We start from the raw sequence: 21,794 nt of genomic DNA, 5'->3' as shown, positions 1-21,794 counted from the left end.
TTGGATATTATTAATACTTGGAATTCCTACATGCTCCCTTGGTATAATGATGCCACAGAGCAAACAAAAATGTATTCTAACATTTCATTACATTTTCAAATCCCTCAAAAGAAACTAATACAAATTTTAATGCATACTGAGTACATACCTGATATTGCCTGGTTTTTCTTTTTCCTTTTTTCATTTTTAACTGGGAGTAATCAGTATTTTTATTTTACTTATGCATTAAAAACACAGTGATTACTACATGGCAGGCATAAGTATTTGCATCATTCTATAAATATTCAACTCATTTATTCCTCTTTATGACATGAGGTTGGACTCGGTATTTATTATTCCCACTTTACAGGTGAGGAAATCGAGACTCAGAGAGGTTAAGTTCCTGGCCCCAGGTCACACAGGCAGGTTAACACACGGTTAAGAGACTGGCCCTAGACAATGTACTCCTATATACCACACTCTGTCATCTGATGCTGAGGTCACAGACTCACAGACACTCAGCCTGAAAGCCATTAAGACTGTCAACTTCTATCTGCCCAGAAAGTTCAGTGACAGAGGGCAATGAGGGGCAGTTATCACACACACCAAAGTCAGTCACATGTGAGAACCAGCTCTCATACCTACAACTTCACTAGTGACCATACTACTTAAACTTCTCAGAGGTCCTACTTCTGTAAAATGGAGATAATATCCTCTATCTCATTATCTTTATTAAATTCAGATTATGATTATGATGTTTATAACGAAACACAATATAGGAAGGGTCTTGCACATAGCAGACACATTCATTTTTTAATGTTCTTCCTTCCTCTTGTGCCCCCTCCTTATATGCAAACTACTCTTAAGGTAACTGTACTTAAAAAACATTTCCCTTGTGGATTAGCTCTTCATTATTTTATGAGTGAAAAAGTCAAGGTTTACAAAGCTTCTGGGATCTGACACTAAAGCCCACATTACTGATCGCTGTGTTAAATGGTGCTTTTGATTTTTTTTAAACAATGTATGTTATGCAGGAATCAACAATCTTTTTCTCTAAATTATGAGGTTTTAGGCTTTGCCGGCCATGCAGTCTGTCACAACTACCCAACTCTGCCACTGCAGCATGAAAGTTGGCATGGATAAGACATAAATAAATGTCTTTATGTGTTCTAATAAAACTTTGTTTACAAAACAAAAACAGGCAGCTAGTCAGATTTGACCATGAGCCAACCCCTCCATTCATGGATCAAACTTAAGATCATACAAAGAGTTAGTTGCTCAGTCATGTCTGACTCTTTGCAACCCCATGGACTGTAGCCCACCAGGCTCCTCTGTCCATGGAATTCTCCAGGCAAGAATACTGGAGTGAGTAGGCTTTCCCTTCTCCAGGGGATCTGCCCAACCCAGGGGTTCAATCTGGGTCTCCTGCATTGCAGGAAGATTTCTTCACCATCTGAGCCATCAGGGAAGACTTGGTATTTACAGTATGGTTGAGAAGTTGTATCATGCAGGCATTTAAATGCTTTTTCAATGTGCATCAAGTTTAACTTGTTTTCATTTCCGATAATAATGTATATGGGCTTTTATGTACTCAATTATCCTAACTAACTAATCCAAGTTTAGATCAGTGAAACCAGAAAAACATCAAAATGCCTCAAAAGATAGTAGAGGATTATTCTGTTCACTTATTGAAAAGTCCAAAAATTTAACCAAATATGACCCTCGTAGTCAGAGTTACTTATCCTTCATAAAATGAGTTTATTCCTCATCAGTATCACTGCTTTATTCAAAAACAAATTTCACAATAATCAAAAATGCAGCAGCCTTCAGTTGCAAGTTTCATCATGTGAAACAATATAGTCTGGAAATGTAGGGGATTAACAAACTAGCACACAGAGTCAATGTACATAGGCAATTAAATGACGGAACTTCAAATATTACTTCTTTTTAAAACAAAACAAAAAGACCACACACACAAAAAAAAACCAACCTGAAGTGCTGCCGGCTTCCTCAAAATCAATATTCCCAAGGTGCAGGACACCAGCTACTACCCGGAACAGATCAAGCTTTTCTTCATCATCCAAGCCAATCTTTTTCATAGCTGTGCACATTCTAATAAAATCTCCATGATCATCCAACAAAGGATCTTTCAAGGAACCTGCCTTAAGATGCTACAAGACAAGAAGACATCAATTAATTGTGGTCTACATTGCTTAAGTATCACCTACACAACTACTCAAGGTCTAGTAATGCACTATATAACATGCAAAAATAAAATGTGTCAATCAGAAAACTTTAGTGTTTCAACACATTCAAAAACTGAATGACAGGGCAAAGTGTACACAGGATCTATATATTATTTCTTTCAATGGTGTATGAATCTACACCTATCTCCACAAAAATTCCAGTCAAAAATGGAATGAGATGTTTTCCAATTTAATTACAATTTTAACTCTAAAGCTAAGACATTATATAAAAACATAAATTGAGTGAAAATGAAGGAAATATCTGTGGTTGAATCAACATAAAACCAAAGGTCAAAAAGAACTGAAGTTTTAAAAAACTGTAATACAATTTTAAATCTGAGCTGTACCAGTATTCAAAAGCAGTGAACAGTGGAAAGGCTAACAACAATTTTCATGGCCTGGGAGTTAATTTTTAAGCCTTTATCTATTAGTATATATGAGGTAAAGTATATCAGTAAGCATTATGCTTATGCTAAGAATTCATGCAATGACTGAAAACATTTCAGAAAAAATGGCAGAGAAAAATCTCTTTTCTTAAAAGAATGTTCATCTAATGTATTCTTCACTAGAACCTATAATAAACTCAGAAAAAGGAAGAAGAAAAGTCAGCCCTGCAGAAACTAGAAGGAGGAAAAACAAAGTTACTGGACACAGAAAGATTGGACTAGCAATTTTCCAGAATTTGAGAATGAATAAGCAAAATTAAACGTTAGGTAACAGTGTCAGAATTAACTGGCCATTCTAGACATCCCTAGGAGAGTTGTTTTTTCCTCTGGGTTGCCAATTGCTTCCCAGCTAAAGTTGTAATTGCCTTTCCACAGTCTTTGAAACGTTTAATTATGCACGTGTAAAATTTCTGGAAAATGTCTAGACAAAGAAATTTAATTTTATTCTTCAAAGCAGCAAACAACAACATGCAGCCAAATTTAAAAGAAAACACATATCATGCAGAATTTTTAGTCTTGCAATTGATCAGTTACTTCACTTGAAAACTGTTTCTAATCAAATGTCCATGAATATATTGCTATCACAGCAGACTAAAAATACTGCATTCTCCTAAAAATTACACACAGCTTAAAAACACGCCAATGGAACTAGGCAAAGAATTCTGAATAGTCAAAATGATCACCTCATCCTCCTGATACAGAAAACAATAAAAAGCAATTTAAACATATTAAATCCATTAGTCACTTACATATTTTTATATATAAACTCAATAATGTGAATAAGATTCTTAACAAAGTATGGTGACTCTAGAATCAGAAAGTGAACATTTTCTTCTTAGGAGAGTACAAAGAGTACAATACTCTTTGGAAAGTAAAATAACAGTCTTCTTTCCTCTCCGCTCAGTCTTTCCACACCAAAAGATTAAATGTATATATGTATGTGCTTTTTCCTTTAGGATAGTGGCAATATTCCACCAGGGAATGTCCCAATTATCCTAGTGAAAATAATACAATTTCTGTATTTCAATGGTACCTTGTAAAAATATAGATTATCATAACAAAAGAGAATACTGTAATAAATAATAATGTCATTTCTTAAAGTCTCAACTATGGATGATTACAATTTATAATTCAGACATCTGTATCTAAAATGATAAATAAAATATCAATTTAAACAAACATTAACTGCAGATTCATCTGCTTAGAATTCAAAATAATGGGGATTTTTGTTTTCTGTTCTTTTCTATGAATATATTAAAGATATAATTCTCACTATCTTGAAAGTAGTCAAAAACATCTAACTCACTCAAATGCAGAGACATTAAAAAGTGAATATAATAAAACTTTGTTCAATTAAACACTCAATACAAATCTTTTTAAAAAATTAATAAAGACAATATGAACTAGTCCCTATAATTAATCCTGACTTAGTATTTCATAATTTAAGCTACTTGAGTAGCTACACCTTCATACCACTTACCACCTACACATTGCATCTTAGAATTTATAAAGGTTGTAGATTTTTACATTAAGGATTTTATGCCTTTAAAGTAATATTTAATGGTATAATTATATCCAATTAATCCTAGAAATACAATAATTTGTAAAAGTTACACATAAAACTAAGCTTTTCATAATAATTACAGAAACATGCTGTTTTAAAGAGAAATATCACAATAACACATAATTAGTTCACAACAGCGCTCACTCTTTCTGTACATCAAAGCTTATTTCAGCCTTGACACAGATAATAAATTATGAAGAACATATTTTATATTTAATCCTAATGGTTAATATGAGAGTAAGTTTCAAAACTGTTAGCAAAGGATGATTTTTAGGCAGTTTGATACCTTCACGTTTGGAAAATAACAAGACAAAAAGTGCCCTGAGGTCCCACCAAGAAGACCCAGAGCCTGCAGCTTCTAGAAATAGCAAAAGAGGGATGAAGTGCTTCACGGCGAGAGAGGCGTGAATGACTGTGGGGTCTTTTACGCATAAGCCTAAAAGTAAGAAATCTTACTTGGGTTTCAAAATAAAAACAGAATGTATCTTTCAGCACAATTTTTTTGCATTAAAGATTATAATCTGTTTTTAAAGTCTACTTTACCTCAGGAGTTTTTCGGTTCTGCAAAATCTGTTTGTCAGTTTCTTTGTTAGCAAAGTATCTAGTGCAGCCTCGGTTTAAATACTATGACAAAGAAATTTAAAATATAATTAACAACATGATCCACAGGAAACTAACACAAAGGAAAACACAATCTATCCAACAGTGCTAACCATTTCTAAACATAACCTGAGTATCATTTAATCTTTCAATTAAAATCAATACTTCTGTATATCATAAACACTTTACTTCTATTAATCAAACCAGGGATGGTGAAACTCTTAATCTGAAAGTTGAATTAAATGATTAACAGAAAAAACAGTACCATAAAGCTTTCCTACTTTTAAAAGGGAGCAATTTTAAACCTTCACAAGATATGACCTAAATATGCAAGAAGTCTCAAACAAGGACCCACAATGTGGTTGAATATTTTGAGTAATATTTTAAATTCTGAATAATTAACAAATAATATTGAGTTTATTAATTTCTGGTTTTTACAATCAGTCCTTCAAACCATACCTTTCATAATGACTGACAGTTAACACTAACTGTACATAAATTACATTTGCTTTATGAACCTTCACAGGTATTCAAATAACAATTTCAGCTTTTATCTCAATGATTTACTTCCCTGCCCAGAAGTTTTTTAAGACTAAGTGCTTTGAAAACACAGAACAAGGGAAGCAACTGAAAAGAAAATAATCTACTGGTCTTGAGCAGAATCTATTACCCACATTTAACAGGTGGGGGTTGTTCAGGAAGGAAGTGCATAGGGAACAGGATAAGAAAATTTTTTAAACATCTCAGCTTTTCTTAAATCAGGTCACTAGGATTCCACTCTCCAATGACATGAATTCCAAGATTAAATTATACAGATATCAAGAAAAAATTTACAGTAAATCGAATGATTTAGGTATAAATTAATACTGAAGATAATCAATGCATTTATCTCGCCCCATTATAGTGAAATATTAAAATACAGTTAAAACCAGAAAATAATATCCAACGAATTTTTCTTTGCAAACTAAAATCTTGAGGGAAAGAATAAAATAAAAGGGATAATACTGGTAAGCAATTTCAACTGACTTTCAAAACAGAGCTCTTTTATTTAGTAGGGTAATAGTAGCTTAGCTATATGGACCCAAAACAAATGTTTTCTTTGATAGCAAGAGTTTTATCCACCTACTGCAACTGTTTTTATCAAATACTAGGTTTCTAGACAGATGGACTTAATAATAAAACCTAAGAACAATACTTGTTTCTTCTAACTTTTCTGTAACTAGAAAGCTGTAACTTCTCCAGTCACCCATTCTCACTCTATCCAAGCCTTATTTATATTCAAAGATCCTTGCATGACTATAATGAATACTTCCATGGAACATGTGCAAAAATATTTCAAAATTTAGAATAATATAAGCATTTTTAACCTTTTATTTTCTAAAATACATGTGTAGTTAATATGGATGTTTCTGAACAGATGTAACTCTATAATTCTTTATATACTAATTTGGATAGAGTCACTAATTTGTATACAGCAGAGACGAAAAAAATCTGGAGGCGGGGTGGGGGGAGTGTTCACCCTGCTGCAGTTTCTGCTTTGTTTTTACAACTTTATCCCCGAGTTATTACTGGAGGCCTAAACTAAACCAGAGAAAAACCTGATGAAATGACCAAGACTCGAGGTCACTCTAAGGCAGAATAATTTGGGGGAAGGAATACAGAGGTGCATGCCTGCCTGCCAGAGAGGAATATCCAAGACAGCAGATGTTTTTCGGTAAAAGCTAATGCTGTTCCTCTAGTTTTCCTCTTACCACTAAAAGGATGCCCTTGTAAGAGGAAATCATGCCCCTAGGTCACGCCACAGGGACAGGAAACTCTGACCTGATAAAGCATTTCAGAGGCTGCCCGTTTAGATTGGCGGCTGTCCTTGTGACAGGAAAGACTCTACATTCTGAGACAAAGAAACTACGTTCCCAAGCCCCCAAGTAGAAAGAAACACTATGTTAAGACAACAGCCATGTCACTTTATCCTTAACTCAGTGTTGACAAAGCCACATCAACAATATTAAATTCCATGTAATTCATATTATAGTCCCTTTCTAAAAATCACTGTAGAAAAATGCCTCTTCTACTGTCATGAAGATACTGTAAAGGCTTCCCTCATAGCTCAGTCGGTGAAGAATCTGCCAGCAATGCAGGAGACCTGGGTTCAATTCCTGGGCCGGAAGATCCCCTGGAGAAGGAAATGGCAACCCACTCCAGTATTCCTGCCTGGAGAACCCCATGGTCAGGGAAGCCAGGCGGGCTACAGTCCATGGGGTCACAAGCGTCGGACATGACTTAGCGACTAAACCACCATCACCCCCAGAGAAGGTTAAACATTGCAGAACTACAAACACAGATGCAGTTATAAAGCATTTTAAAACAACAGAGTTTTTAAATGTCCAAATATACATTAAAAGAAATTGACTGAAGTAATAAAGAGAAGCCAGGTTGCAAACACACACACACAGAACAATAATTAAAGATAAATGTGTGTCATGATTCTCAAGTAGGACTACTGGCCAAAAAGGACTATGAGAATCACCTGGAGAACTTTACACCGACTGCACTTCCGACTTGCACCCCACGATTCCCACGTCCCAAATAGGGACGCCATTTTCCAGCTGAGAACTTGTAAATTACACCTACCACTCCCAGTCACCACTTCCCGAAACTGAACACTTGGCATTCCTGACTTCCTCGTGCTTCTCTCGCAACTCCACTTGGGCTTCCTTTCTTAGACAGCTCATCTATACTCATCCTCTTTACCTCTAGAGTTTGGATCCTGGCACATGCTGTTCTACGTTATGCAATCTCTCTGCACAATCTCATCTCCTCACTCTCACAGTTCTATCATCAGCATACTGACATCTCGCAAACCTGTCCCTGCAGCTCTGACCTGATCTTGGCCCACCCAACAGTCTTCTGAACAGCTCCACCTGGATAATCCACAGACTCCAAAACTGGACGCATCCTACACACCACAAATCTTCCATCTGGCCCCAACATGGTATTTACAGCCACCCAGTTACCCTAATGAAATCCTAGAAAATAATTTCAGACTCCTCCTTCTCCTGACCTAATTCAGTCTCCAAGTCAGGTCACTTTACCTTCTGTTTCACACATCCCCTCCTCAGTAACCCTGCCATCGCTAAACCAAATTCAGGCACTGAGTAACTGCAATGTCACCTACCGGTTCCCAACTCACTTACCCATGGTCGCAATTTCTATCCATCCCCTCCTCCACCACCCCACCCCACCCCTCTTAACACCCTTCAACCACTCCTTACTAACTACAGAAAAAAGACCCAACTCTCTAGCTTCAACTCCCGTCCTTCCTGTCCTGTCCTTCCTGTCCTTCGCTTTAAGCCACTTCCTGCCTTTCTTTGTTTATCTCTTTGCATTTACCAGGAATACCTTTGCATGTTTCCGTCTCTAGTTAACACCTGAAAACCCCTCAGGATTCTGATCAAGCATCAATTGTTCCAGTAAGGTTTTTCCCAAAATTATCAGCTTCCTATGCATCTCTCTTACTCATTCAACATATCAGTCAAAATTGTGTACATGTTTTCCACCAGTTCCTAAATTGCTCAGAAGCACGAACTGTGTCTCATTTATCTTTTTAACTATGTCACAATCCTGGTACCCAAAGGGTAAGCAATAAATATTTGCTGAAATGAATTAAGGAAGACAAGTAGGGATCTTTTATTAATATTAATTCAGTGGTCAAACTTTTCTTTTGTAAGTAAGTCAAAGGTAACTGTAAAGCTAGCATTACAGAACTATTATAAACTACTTACTGAAGATAAATTGATAACCAATTGATACAATTAGTTTAGTATCTTTCCTTTTACCTATCCCATTACGTTTCTTCTCATACCGTGTTATAAACTAAGCAATAAACCTCCATACAGATCCACTTATTACAGAAGTCATTCTATCACAATACACTGAACTTAATGTAAGTTATATGCAACTAGACATCAAAATACACTGAAATACGCTTTAGAATAGAAGACAATTCAATTTGCAAAAACTTTATGAAATTTCTTTTCATCCAACCTACCCGAAAATTATCTGGAGAGCTCAGATGAAGTCGTTCCCTAATATCTTCAGAAGCACCAGCACACAACCTATAAAAGATATGATAATTCCTTTCCTCTTTGCCTTGAACACAGATCCTAGATTTCTCTAGAAGATAATGTGAAACAAATCCTCCAACAACTGAACTCTAGAAAACAAAACAGAGAGAAATTACGGTTTTGCATCTGAAGTCTTAAGGTATAATCTACCAATGTTAAACTATCTTTCCTAATAACCATTTGTCTATCAAAGAGGTTGCAATATTTATCAAATAAAGGGGGAAAATAGATAACTATTAATAAACATAAGCTTTAGAATTTACAGAGATCACAGTGAACATATATATTCTCCCAAATATCTAATAGTAAGAGAAAAATTTAAATATATTTGCCATGAGTTCAAGTACACTACCAATTCTATCAAGACCTTTTGCTTTTTCTAAAAACACTTCCCAAATATATTAACCCAAAACTCACTCTCACTTACCTTTTCATTGAAATGTATTTCTACGAATTTCCCAAATCGACTGCTATTATTGTTGCGAACAGTTTTTGCATTTCCAAAAGCTTCTAAGAGTGGGTTAGCTATTAAAACAGAAATGAAAATATGCCATAAAAAATTAATATGAAGGAAAATTACAAAGCAATATAGTGTTTCCATTTATTAATAAATACATATAACTAGAAAAATACTCTCACAAAACTAACACGAATGAATTCACTTGTAATGTCAAATCCCACAAATATTTCTTGACTCCCCCTATGTGTCAGGTCCTATTAAAGTACTAAAGATGGAAAATTTATTCAAAATTTATCAAAAGAAAATTAAGTGTTATGGCAAAGACTAAATTTTCAAAAGTCATTAGATTACAAAATCTCTAACTCAACTTTAAAAATTACTCCCTAAATATTTTTATAGTTTCCACATCAGCCCTACATGAGCAGAAAACAGCAAATTTCCTATGATAAAATACAGGCAAAATGTTATTAGTTGACCTACTTTTAAATATATATATTAACATAACCTCCAGATTTAACATTTTTACATGCACATCCAACAAAACCTAACAAATTCAGTTTATAGAACTGTGTACAAAAGGTTCTCAGAACAATAGTTTCTGAAACCCCAAGGAACAAATGTAAAATTTTAATTGTCTTCATTTTATAATGTCTCTCCCCCACCCCACACACACACTCTACATTATTGAAAGAGTTACTAGAGTTTTGTACTCTCCATAGTCTCAACTATAATTATACCAGATTAGTGCCACTCTTACACATTCCTTCAACAACCTCATAAACTGCTTCATGTGTTTATTGCTAGAATATTTCTTATGAAATAGTCTAAAGTCCATTTCTCTTTGTCCACAGTAGAAAGCTTAAGTAGTCTTCAAATCCATTTAAAGATCACTGGCAAGTTGCTTCACTTGCTAAAATAAGTAAGAAAGTACTAAAACTGAAGGAAATGTTAGCATGTATATGTCACCTCAAGATTTCTATGGCCCTGCCAGTTAACATGCACTATCCTCCAGTAAGAGGCTGGAGAAAAATTTGGAGTAACTTTTTCCATTGGTCCTCAACTACAGCCTGTTACACATCACACAGAGTGTTCTCCTGAAAGAAACTAGGCTTACATCCAATTCCCAAGTGAATCTGCACCTCACATAATCAAGTCAGAATATTAATTAGTATTTTATTAAATTAATCCCTACTTTATTTTTTATTTACTCATTCAATTTTAAACGACAATTCTCTCAGTAAAGGCACTTTACTGTGATTATACCTTGGTGTGCCACCATACATCAGTGAGAACTGTACATAAAATTAGAAAATTATTTATATCAAGAAATATGAAAAATCTTATTGATGTAAACTTTAAAAATGTTTATTAGAGTAGAATTTATATTCATGTACATGCATGTTTTACCTAATTGTGAAAAAGTGTATGTAACTTCTGCCTGCCATGATCTAGCAAAATACATGAAGGGAAGGGAAGTTGCTCAGTTGTGTCCAACTCTTTGCAACCCCATGGGCCTACCATGCTCCTCCGTCCGTGGGATTTTCCAGACAAGAGTACTGGAGTGGGTTGCCATTTCCTTCTCCAGAAAATACATGAAGGCTCCTGACAAATCTTTGTTCAACTGAACTTTTTTTTTTTTAAATGTCAGGAGTATTAAAAAGAGCACTTAGTAGATTACGCAATTAAGACGTCTGTCTATATGTCCCTTCTCCACAAGTGATGAGCTATTTACTCTTCAGAAAGTTACTTAGACTCTTTTTACCTTAGTTTCTCATCTGTGGAGCAGGGACAAAACACCTACCTCGTATTCTGTGAAGAGGTTAAGTTAGGTAACCCATTTTAAGCAAATCAGACAACACCTAATGCATCCCACACATGTCAATACCATCATCATTATTAAATACTGAGTGTCTGGTAGGAAGAAGTGGTGAGGGAGGTGTCAAGGAGGCTTGAAACACCTCAAAGAACTACAAGGAGACCAATGTGACTAAAGCATGAGGATTCACAGGAAAAATGACTCAATCAGACCAGGAGAGGCAGGCACCTGGCCACAAAGAGCAAGGTAGGTTTAACCCTGAGAGACATATGAAGCCAATAAAGAGCTTGGAGCAAAACAGATCATTCCAGCTTCCACACAGAGAATAGATTATAGGAGGGGAGACCAGAGAGGAACCTGTGCTGTGGGAGGCTACCGCAGACTTGCCTGGACCAGCAGTGTCCAAACAGGGTATGGAAAGACTGTCGAAGGGGTGTACAGACACTGACTGCTTAAGGAAATCAGTGTACAGACTCTTGCCTTCCAAGGGTACACTTTTGTTAAAATGATTTCCCCCCAGCACCTCAATTCCAAATAATCCTCTCCTTTTCTCCTTTACTAAAACAAGGTCAACAAAATGCACAGGAGGCCAGAGGGCTTCCTGTATTCCTTTCACTCATCATAGCTCCATAAATGATGATGCACATGCCATGTATCAGGTACTGTTCCAGGGATTTGGAATCTATAAAATTTCTGCCCTCTGAGTGTGCACATGGGGTCAGGGGAAAAACAACAGACATTAAGTAAATGACAAGATAACAAAGGAGCAAAGACTTGTAAGAGATTGGAGTCTTCTGGATCTCTGTGAGAACATTCCAGAGCACTTAGAGGATTCTTCTAAGTTAATTTCAGTCCATATCTAACAATAAAAAATAAGAATTTAAAAAGTTCTATCACCTTCAACAATTCTATCATCAATATCTTGACCAGTTCCATAGGATTCAGTCAGATATCTGTTTAAAATACAGGATAAAAAAAAAATGTTAGATGACAATGATATTGCATGTATTATATTGCTTTTAAAAATTTTTTTCTTTATACATTTTATTGAAGTACAGTTGATTTACAATGTTTCCAGTGCATAGCAGGGTAATCCAGTTATACATATATACATGTTACTTTTGAAATGATTTTCCATTATAGGTTATTACAAGATATTGACTAGAGTTCCTTTTGCTATACAGTAAACCTTTGTTGCTTGTTGCATATCTATTTTTTTCATTAGAAATCTAGCATTCTAGTCATACTAAGTCAAACAAGAGGAATCAAATTGTCATAAATATTTTAGGCAAAAATTCTAAATTTTCTGAAATATATATATTACTTATATATATATTTATATAAAAGCTCTTCTACTCCACTTGCTAAAGACTTGAGAAATAACATCAAAAGAAAAACAAGAAGAGGTGGAAAACGGAACACACAAACTAAATGAAATGGGAGCACTGAACATGTAATGGAAAAAGTAAAATGAACTAGATAAAAATAATATATCATCATATAATACAGTTGTTTTTAAACATGGCTGCTTACTAGAAACATATCTGGGGCTCTGGAGAAAAAAGAGGCAATATCTAGGCATTTGTATTTTTCAAAAAATTCCAAGATAATTCTGCTATGTATCTGGATTTTAAAAAGTGATTACAGGTTTTTCTATTAAATCATAGTTCTGGTGATACAGAGTTCTATTATTTTTCTGTTGACCAATCATAATACAAACAGTACTGAGTGAGTAATAGTTACATAATTGCAACAGTAAAAGATGTTTATCAGTTTTCACAATCAATAGCCAGACAAAAAATAAAAAATAATTATAATTGCAAGTCATAATGGGAGCATAATTAACCTAACATTATAAAATAATTATATACAATTTGGGGGAGTCAAGCAGACTGATGTGGTAAGTAGAAGTGTATACATGCACATGTTTTCATCTGCCCAGCCAGCCTATGTCTTTTGCTTGGTGCACTTAATCTATTTACATTTAAGGTAATTATCAGCATCTATGATCCTATTACCGTTTTCTTAATTGTTCACAGTTTATTTTCTGTAGGTCTTTTCCTAGCTTGTGTTTCCTGCCTAGAGAAGCTCCTTTAGCACTGTGGTAAAGCTGGTTTGGTGGTGCTGAATTCTCTTAACTTTGGCTGGTCTGGAAAGCTTTTGATTTCTCCATCAAATCTGAAGGAGAGTCTTGCTGGGTAGAGTATTCTTGGTTGTAGGTTCTCCCCTTCATCACTTTAAACGTATCGTGCCATTCCCTTCTGACTTCTAGAGTTTCTGTTGAGAAATCAACTGATAGCCTGATGGGAGTTCCCTTGTATGCTATTTTTCTCTTGGTACTTTTAATATTTTATCTTTATCTTTAATTTTTATCAGTTTGATTACTATGTGTTTATCCTACCTGGGACTCTTTGTGTTTCTGGACTTGGTTGACTACTTCCTTTTCCATATTGGGGAAATTTTCAGCTACTATGTCTTCAAGTATTTTCTCAGGTCCTTTCTCTCTTCTCCTTCTGGGACCCCTATGATGTGAATGTTGGTGTCTTTAAGGTTGTCCCAGAGGTCTCTTAGGCTGTCTTTATTTCTTTTCATTCTTTTTTCTATCTTCTGTTTTCTGGCAGTGACTTCCATCATTCCGTCTTCCAGGTCATTTATCCATTCTTCTGCCTCAGCTATTCTGTTACTGATTCCTTCTAGTGTCTTATTTGTTTGTTTGTTCTTCTAGGTCTTTGGTAAAACATTTCTTCCATCTTCTCCACTGTTTTCCCAAGATCCTGGATCATCTTCACTATCATTATTCTGAATCCTTTTTCTGGAAGGTTGCCTATCTCCACTTCATTTAGCTGTTTTTCTGGGGTTTTATCCTGTCCTTCATCTGGAACACAACTTTCTGCTTTTTCATCCTGTAATGTGGTCTTTGTTTTAGCTGCTGTGTGACTGTGGTTGTTCTTGCTTCTTCTGTCTGCCCTCTGATGGAGGAAGCTAAGAGGCTTGTGTAAGCCTCCTGATTGGAGGGAATGGTGATGGGAAAAGCTGGGTCTTGCTAAAAGATGCTTACTCCTTGAAAGGAAAGTTATGACCAACCTAGAGAGCATATTAAAAAGCAAAGACATTACTTTGCCAACAAAGGTCCATCTGGTCAAGGCTATGGTTTTTCCAGTAGTCATGTATGGATGTGAGAGTTGGACTGTGAAGAAAGCTGAGCACCGAAAAACTGATGCTTTTGAACTGTGGTGTTGGAGAAGACTCTTGAGAGTCCCTTGGACTGCAAGGAGATCCAACCAGTCCATCCTAAAGGAGATCAGTCCTGGGTGTTCATTGGAAGGACTGTTGCTGAAGCTGAAACTCCAGTACTTTGGCCACCTCATGCGAAGAGCTGAGTCATTGGAAAAGACCCTGATGCTGGGAGGGATTGGGGGCAGGAGGAGAAGGGGACGACAGAGCATGAGATGACTGGATGGCATCACCTACTCGATGGGCATGAGTTTGAGTAAACTCTGGGAGCTGATGATGGACAGAGAGGCCTGGCGTGCTGCAATTCATGGGGTCACAAAGAGTCAGAAACGACTGAGCGACTGAACTGACTGCTCTGATGGGCAGGGCCTTGCTCAGTAAAGCTTTAATCCACTTATCTGCTGATGGGCAGAGTTACATTCCCTCCCTGATAGTTGTTTGGCCTAAGGAGACCCAGCCCTGGGGTCTAGACTCTAGGGCAGGGTTAATGGCAACCTCTAAGAGGGCTTATGCCATGGGGGACCTTCCAGGACTGTGGCTGTCAATGCTCCTGAGTCTGTGATGAGCCCCTGCCGACTGACACCTCCACAGGAGACCCTCCAACACTAGCAGGTAGTTTTGGTTCAATCTCCCCTGGGGTCACTGCTCCTTTCCTCTGGGTCTTGGTGCATGCAAGACTTTGTGCACTCCAAGACTGGAGTCTTTGTTTCCCACAGTCCCATGGAAGTCCTATAAGCAAATCCCGCTGGCCTTCAAGGTCAGATTCCCTGGGGACTCCCAGTCTCTTTGTCAGGTCCCCAGGCTGGGGTTGAGAACTTTCACAACAGTGGGAGAACTTCTTCAGTATTATTTTTCTCCAGTTTGTGGGTCACCTACCTGGCAGGAATGGGATTTTATTTTCTTGCTATTGTGCCCCTCCCACTGCCTCACTGTGGCTTCTTCTTTGTCTTTGGACATAGGGTACCTTTTTCAGTGGGTTCCAGTGTCCTTCTGCCTGTCGATGGTTTTTCAACAGCTAGCTGCAAGTCTGGTGCTCTTTCAGGAGGAGATGAGTATATGTTCTTCTATACTGCCATCTTGAGCTGGCAACCTATATTTCTAATTTTAATATTATTTAACACATCTAACATTGAAACCTGAATCATATACTGGAACGGCTCATATAAATATTACAAATTTATATTTAAATGTACCTACTATACTATTAGGGCTTCCCTGGTGGCTCAGACGGTAAAGCATCTGTCTGCAATGCAGGAGACCCGGGTTCGATCCCTGGGTCGGGAAGATATTCAGGAGAAGGAAATGGCAACCCACTCCAGTATCCTTGCCTGGAGAATCCCATGAACGGAGGAGCCTGGTAGGCTACAGTCCACAGGGTCACAAAGAGTCGGACACGACTGAGCGACTTCACTTTCACTTTCTTTCTTTCACTATTCTATTATAGCTTTTCTGATATTTAAAATCCTATTTGGATGGTCTTTGACATCTAAATCAGCATTATTTTTTTAGAACTTTTCGGGAACATTCTGATTTTAACCAACTATTGTGTCTCAAATATGATATTCATTACACATAGAAATATTTATCTTTGACGCTGGGAGGAGGGTTGTGGGGAGGTAGAAACAAGAAGGTCAGCCATCACAAACTTAAGGTAAAAAATTATTCTGACCGCTCTAATAGCAGGAATATTGAAAACAGAATGTAATGGTTGGATTTAGAAAGAATGGTTGGAGATTTCCCTTTGCCTAACCAGCACTGGTCTCCTCTAGGATCCTCCTGAGGATAACATGTCAAAGCTAGATTTCAAAAATCCCCAGCTTAGCTTCCACATAAGGTGTCTGTTTTTGTAATAGAAACAGAGTCCACCATTTCAAACTATGTCATAAAGCATGTAAAAGTATTCAAGGTCAACCTGGTCAAATCTCAAGGAGATCTTTGTAACTCTTTGTTCATATCATGTTCAAGGCAACACTATTCACAAGAGCCAAGAGATGGAAGCAACCCCAGTGCCTGCTGATGAGTGAATGGATAAACAAGATGTGATACGTAAACATGACAGAATACTACTCCTTAAACATGAGGAAAACCCTGACACATGCCTCAACATGGACGAACTCTGAGGACATCATGCTAATGGGGGAAAACCAGTCACAGAAAAGCAAAAAGTTGTATATTTCACCTACATGAGGTGCCCAGAGTAGTCAAAATCAAAAAAGCAGGAAGTAAGAACAGTGGTTGCCTGGCATGTGAGTCGGTCAGGGGGGAACGCAGAGTTGTTTAATGGGTATAGGATTTTAGTTTGCAAGATGAAAAGTTCTGGAGATTGGCTGAACGACTACGAGAATATACTTAGCACTACTGAACTGTACACTTAGAAATGGTTAAAATGGTAAATTTTATGTTGTATATTTTTTTACCACAACTAAAAAATAATCAACTTGTTCAGAACATTTTAGGTCAGCTAAATATTCCTCACCTTAGAACAAATTTTGTATTTTCTGTTTTGCCAGCTCCTGATTCTCCAGATACAATGATGGACTGACTCATCTTGAGCACCTTCATGTCTCGAAAAGCCTTATCAGCTGGAGTGAAAATAATAATACACTATTAGTGATAAACGAAGTATTAAATAAAAATTTCCAAATGATAGAAAGTCCATTTACTAACAAAAAGCACTTGTTCTGAAAGAAATTATAAATGTGTGTTTACAGCTACCAAAATTTTTAAATAAAATCATTTAAAAGTATTCAAAACATCTTTATAAGTATATACTTTAAATGTTCTCTATAATTATCCTGACAGCTAAGTGATATGAAATCCAAATAAACAACGTTTACGTTTGCACTAGAATGTCTCCATATTATGAGCAGTGGCTCAGCTTTTCCTAATACCAGAACATATTTGCAGAGAGATGAAAAATGCTCACTATACATAACTAATGACATCCCCAGAGAATTAAGCAAAAAGTAACAAGCTACCAATTAAGAAATCTGGCAGCCAAAATTTCTGCTGCAGGAAAAAATAAAAAAAAAAAAAACACAACTGCACAACGAATCTGTGGTGTTTTTTTTCCTCCTGTAATTCTACCATTAAACGTAAACATCCTGTAGAATTCACCAACATTTCAAAAATAGGCAAAATTAACTGCTTTCAATTTTTTAGATCTGCCATTATTTATATATACAATTTTTAACTATCTTCATTATCCTCCAACAGTTTAAGCTATATCTTTTGGACTTCACAGACAAGATGAGCACAATTTCATTCTCTTAAAGTGGACTAAATTAAATTTAATTAAAAATGAGGTCCTGACAAGTTGAGCCCTATAAGGCCGCTATTTCTCACCTCAGGCAGGTGCTACACATACCAGTGAAGAAGGGTCTACGGATGGCTTTTTCTCAAAGGACCCAGTGCAAACTAATGCAAGAGTGCTCATATCCCTTTGACCAATTCATCAGCAATCTATTTCACCCAATTTTGTTGGAATCGTTGTAAATACTTTTTTAGTAGTAAGCAACTACATTTTAAACATGTAACTTCTGTCTAGTGATGAGCTTGCTCACCATTTTGCCAGCTGACAGAACACATACAGATGCCCATCAGAGCATCATAGAACCAGTTGCACTGGACTTGGTGCATATATTCACTCTGCCTAGCAGCACCCAGAACATGTTCAGTCAAATCTGGAGGTGAAGCCCAGTTAAGCCAAAACACAGGTACAAAGAGACACAAACTATGCTAAAAACCTGAACCAAAACTTGTCACAATTTAATTCAGTTATGTCTGAATTCCAAGGCTTAGCTAACATCTCTGTACTTGTAGCCACTAGCTATGGGGGATGCCTCTCAAGCAACTCTATCTCTGCTCTTCAGAGCTAAGGCCTTCGAGATGAGAGAGAGTGCCCTACAAAGGCAAAGACAGATGCTGCTGCCCTTCCACGCAGATTCTCCAGAGATATGAAACATGTGTCACTGTCCATCCTTTACAATTTAAAATGCCCTGATGAGGGATAAAAGATGTTTGTTCTCACATCCCCCTTCTAGCCGAGGTAAAACGTTCACAAGTAAAAGAGCGAATGGTCTAGGCCTCCTTCTTAGTTGCAGAAGGGGGACACTTTAAAAGATGGAGTCAAAAGAAAACATTAGGTCACATTTTATGATGACCTACTTTCAACCAATAGACACACTTAAGAGAACAAAGGCATTTAACAAAGGTAATGAGGTACAACCACCCCATGAGTCGGCAACAAAAGTATCCTTCCCCACCCTGTGTGAGAGACACGCTCCTAACACAGTGACAGGCTCAGCTGCACACAGGCCTTCAGACATTCGGTTCATGGCACCTTCTACTAATCCAAAAGAAAAACTGAATGGGTCTGTACAACTGAAATAAAAATTAAGATACACTTAAATTACTTACCAATTGCAAACACATGAGGTGGCATCGTCCCAAGAGATTTTCCTTGGTACGACTTTATTGTATCTGAAGAATAGATTTTAGGTATGTCAAAGTATGGGTTCACTGCAATCAGAATGTTGGCCACATAGGTCTAAGTGGGAAAAGCGTAAACATTAAATTTTTCAATTATTATTTTCATTTAAAATCAAACAAAGCTCATAAAAGAAAGAACATACAGCAAGTAGACACCCCCAGTTCTCTCTGTAACTAGAACTCCCAAATCTGCATTTCTAGCCCTAAACATTCCCTGATCTCTTCTGGACACATATATCTTCAACACTTAATAAATATTTACATCTTCTTATCCCATAGGCATCTAAAACTCGCCACACTCAAAATCAAAATCGCCTCTCTTGACCTCCCTTTGCATCAAAGGAAACACACTCCTTCCACCCGCCCTCCCAGATTCAAGACACAACCACCAGATCCACGTGGGCAGAGCTGAGCCTCTACTCCTCTGTCTGAGACATCTGCTGACTCCACTTACAACATCTGCTCTATACCTACAGCCTGCATGTTGCTTATTTGTATTTCTTGTCTAGACCACTTTCCTCACTGAAGAGTGTAACACAGCTACTGAAGAGTGTAACATAGCTCACGGAACCCTCGAGGCCTATGCCCATCACTGAAAACCTTAGGATTGATTTAGCTCTGTGGTGACCATTTGGTCCCAGACTTTTGCAAAACACCATATGCTTGACTACTGCCTAGAATACTGATGGGCTAAATGTCTGATGAGCAATGAAGAAGCTTGCTTTCAAATCTGAAATTTCACCGTGGCTTCAAAAGACCAAAAAAAAAAAAATGCCACCAATAGGATTTATAAAATTCTTTGTGGGTAGAAAGAAAGTTGTGGTTTAGCAATTGGTTGTGGTTTGCAGACCAAACTAGGGCATACAGGACCATATTTTTTTGTCTTCTGCTTCTAGCTGTGGAAGGGAAATGATGCGGAAACCCCAAACTCTCAGCCTGCTAATCTAAAATTCAGCAAATGCTCTCAAACCTGTTTCCTGGGGTGGAGTGAAAAATAAATTCCAGTTAATAATCTTTCCATGTGAAACAAAAGGAAAGTAATAGAGACTTCAGTAACCAAGGAAAATGTTAAATGTCTAAGGGAGAATGGAGGTAATTCTGGTCAGTGAGAAGTATAAAAAAACCCAACTCAAACTATTGTGAACTGCTTCCCTCTCTTACATATGTTGCAGTAATAAGCATTCTGTTTGTGTGTTGCTGATATTTAATGGTTTATAACTAAAAGGCATAACTGGCTAGGCAAAAACCCACCAGTTATGGCTTTCATGAACTTGGAAAACACTGGTTTTCCAAACAAGAGCTGATGATGCTAAACAGCCACTATGAAACAGAGGTTGTACACCCAACTGCATACATATCTTAGGAAAAGAAGGCCAGAACAAATAGAAATCATCTTAAAATTCTCCAGAGTGATGCAGACACATACGTGAGGAGCAAAAGCTTAAAATTTCACAAACAGGTAATTATTTCTATCAGGTATGTGATTCCGCAGAGACTTGTTAATCAAATGCAGTGCTAATCTTTTTTTGAAAGTACAATGAATTCTGCATGTAAACCTTCTGTTATCAGTGGCTACATTCAGCAGGTGGAACATCACCATTGCATAGGAAACATTAATGGACCAATGAAAATTCCAGGGTGAGAAGTTTATGTATAATCATCCCAAATAGAAACAAACTAGCTCAGTGTTTTGTTTTGTTGAGTAACATGATTCTGTAAAGGTAGTTTAAAACGCGTAAACTTCAAGAAAAAGATATTAAAACAATTAAAATTTGCTCAGGTAAGTAAAACTGATCCACTACCACCAAGTGATGTAGGCATATAAAGAAAAAATAGTGGCCAGTTCTACCTGAAAGATGGTTTTAGCTAAATCAGCTTTTACTGACATGTTACAAGTTAAACTGCTTTAACAAACAAACTTTAAAAACATTATTAGGCTTCTCCGGTAGCTCAGCCGGTAAAGCATTCTACCTAAAAACGTTATTATTTTAGTACCTAAAACATTTAGCACACATTAGATACTCAACATTAGTCTGCTGATTAAATGAATTTTGCTTCCAAATATATTTCTAAATAAGAATAGCCATATCTATATTAACATAAATATACTATTTAGTTGACTTTGGGGGAAAAAAGCAGAGAGAAAAGGAAACACTTAATACTGTATATAAGTGAGAATAAACTCTTTTGGAAAAGACTAAATAGATTAGTTCTATTTCCCAGCTGTCACTACTTGGACAGATGGCAAAGACTAAAGGTAATTTAGTCAGAATTAAGTAAGTACAATTAGGCAAACTGATAGTGATATAAAATATTAAGAACGTCATTTGATCTAGGAAGTGTCAAAGAAGCCATGTGTTTTCTTCTTTCAAAAATAATGAAGAGTCCCATCTTTATAACAGGAGAGCTACAGCAGGGTAATTTATCTCCAGCCAACAAAGGAACCTCTAACTAGAATAAAACCTCATACATGCCCAGTGAATCATGATAATTAAAACATACCATTTAAGCATTCATCTGAATGCTTTGGTGCAAACCCTATTTAATACATTAGAAGCACTGTCTTTCATTTTTAAATATCCTGGGCTTTTAAGGAAAGTTATCTCTTTGGAATCAAATATTGCAACTATTCAGGCTCATGATCAGCATTTCAGTGTTCCTGAAATTTCCTCACATACTGCCTTCTACTCTAATTTACATTTTTTGCCATCCAAGTTTTTAATTTCATTATGTATGCCTTAAGTCTGACTTAAATGTTTTGCAGAACAATGTGGAAAGTGCATTAGTTAAACAGATCTATAGATATATGCCAAAAATTTAAAAATCATAGTTCA

At 36.7% G+C, this 21,794-nt stretch overlaps 1 protein-coding gene across 5 annotated transcripts in view; it reads right to left on the bottom strand.

The window, feature by feature from the left end:
* Positions 1–21,794, bottom strand: part of MYO6 (myosin VI) — a 156,543-nt gene that overhangs the window by 68,025 nt on the left and 66,724 nt on the right. For all 5 annotated transcript variants that reach the window (XM_043438982.1, XM_043438984.1, XM_043438985.1 and 2 more), the window contains exons 5-11: positions 18,889–19,018; positions 16,946–17,051; positions 12,133–12,188; positions 9,387–9,484; positions 8,884–9,048; positions 4,779–4,859; positions 1,970–2,150 (exon numbers count right to left, since the gene is read on the bottom strand). In XM_043438982.1, coding sequence (XP_043294917.1) covers positions 1,970–2,150; positions 4,779–4,859; positions 8,884–9,048; positions 9,387–9,484; positions 12,133–12,188; positions 16,946–17,051; positions 18,889–19,018 — 817 coding nt within the window. The remainder of the gene's footprint in view (positions 1–1,969; positions 2,151–4,778; positions 4,860–8,883; positions 9,049–9,386; positions 9,485–12,132; positions 12,189–16,945; positions 17,052–18,888; positions 19,019–21,794) is intronic.

This window comes from Cervus canadensis, chromosome 20 (genome assembly GCF_019320065.1).
Source record: "Cervus canadensis isolate Bull #8, Minnesota chromosome 20, ASM1932006v1, whole genome shotgun sequence".
NCBI classification, from domain to species: domain Eukaryota; kingdom Metazoa; phylum Chordata; class Mammalia; order Artiodactyla; family Cervidae; genus Cervus; species Cervus canadensis.
Note: the sequence above shows the minus strand (reverse complement) of the source record. Positions and strands in the feature narration are given on the sequence as shown.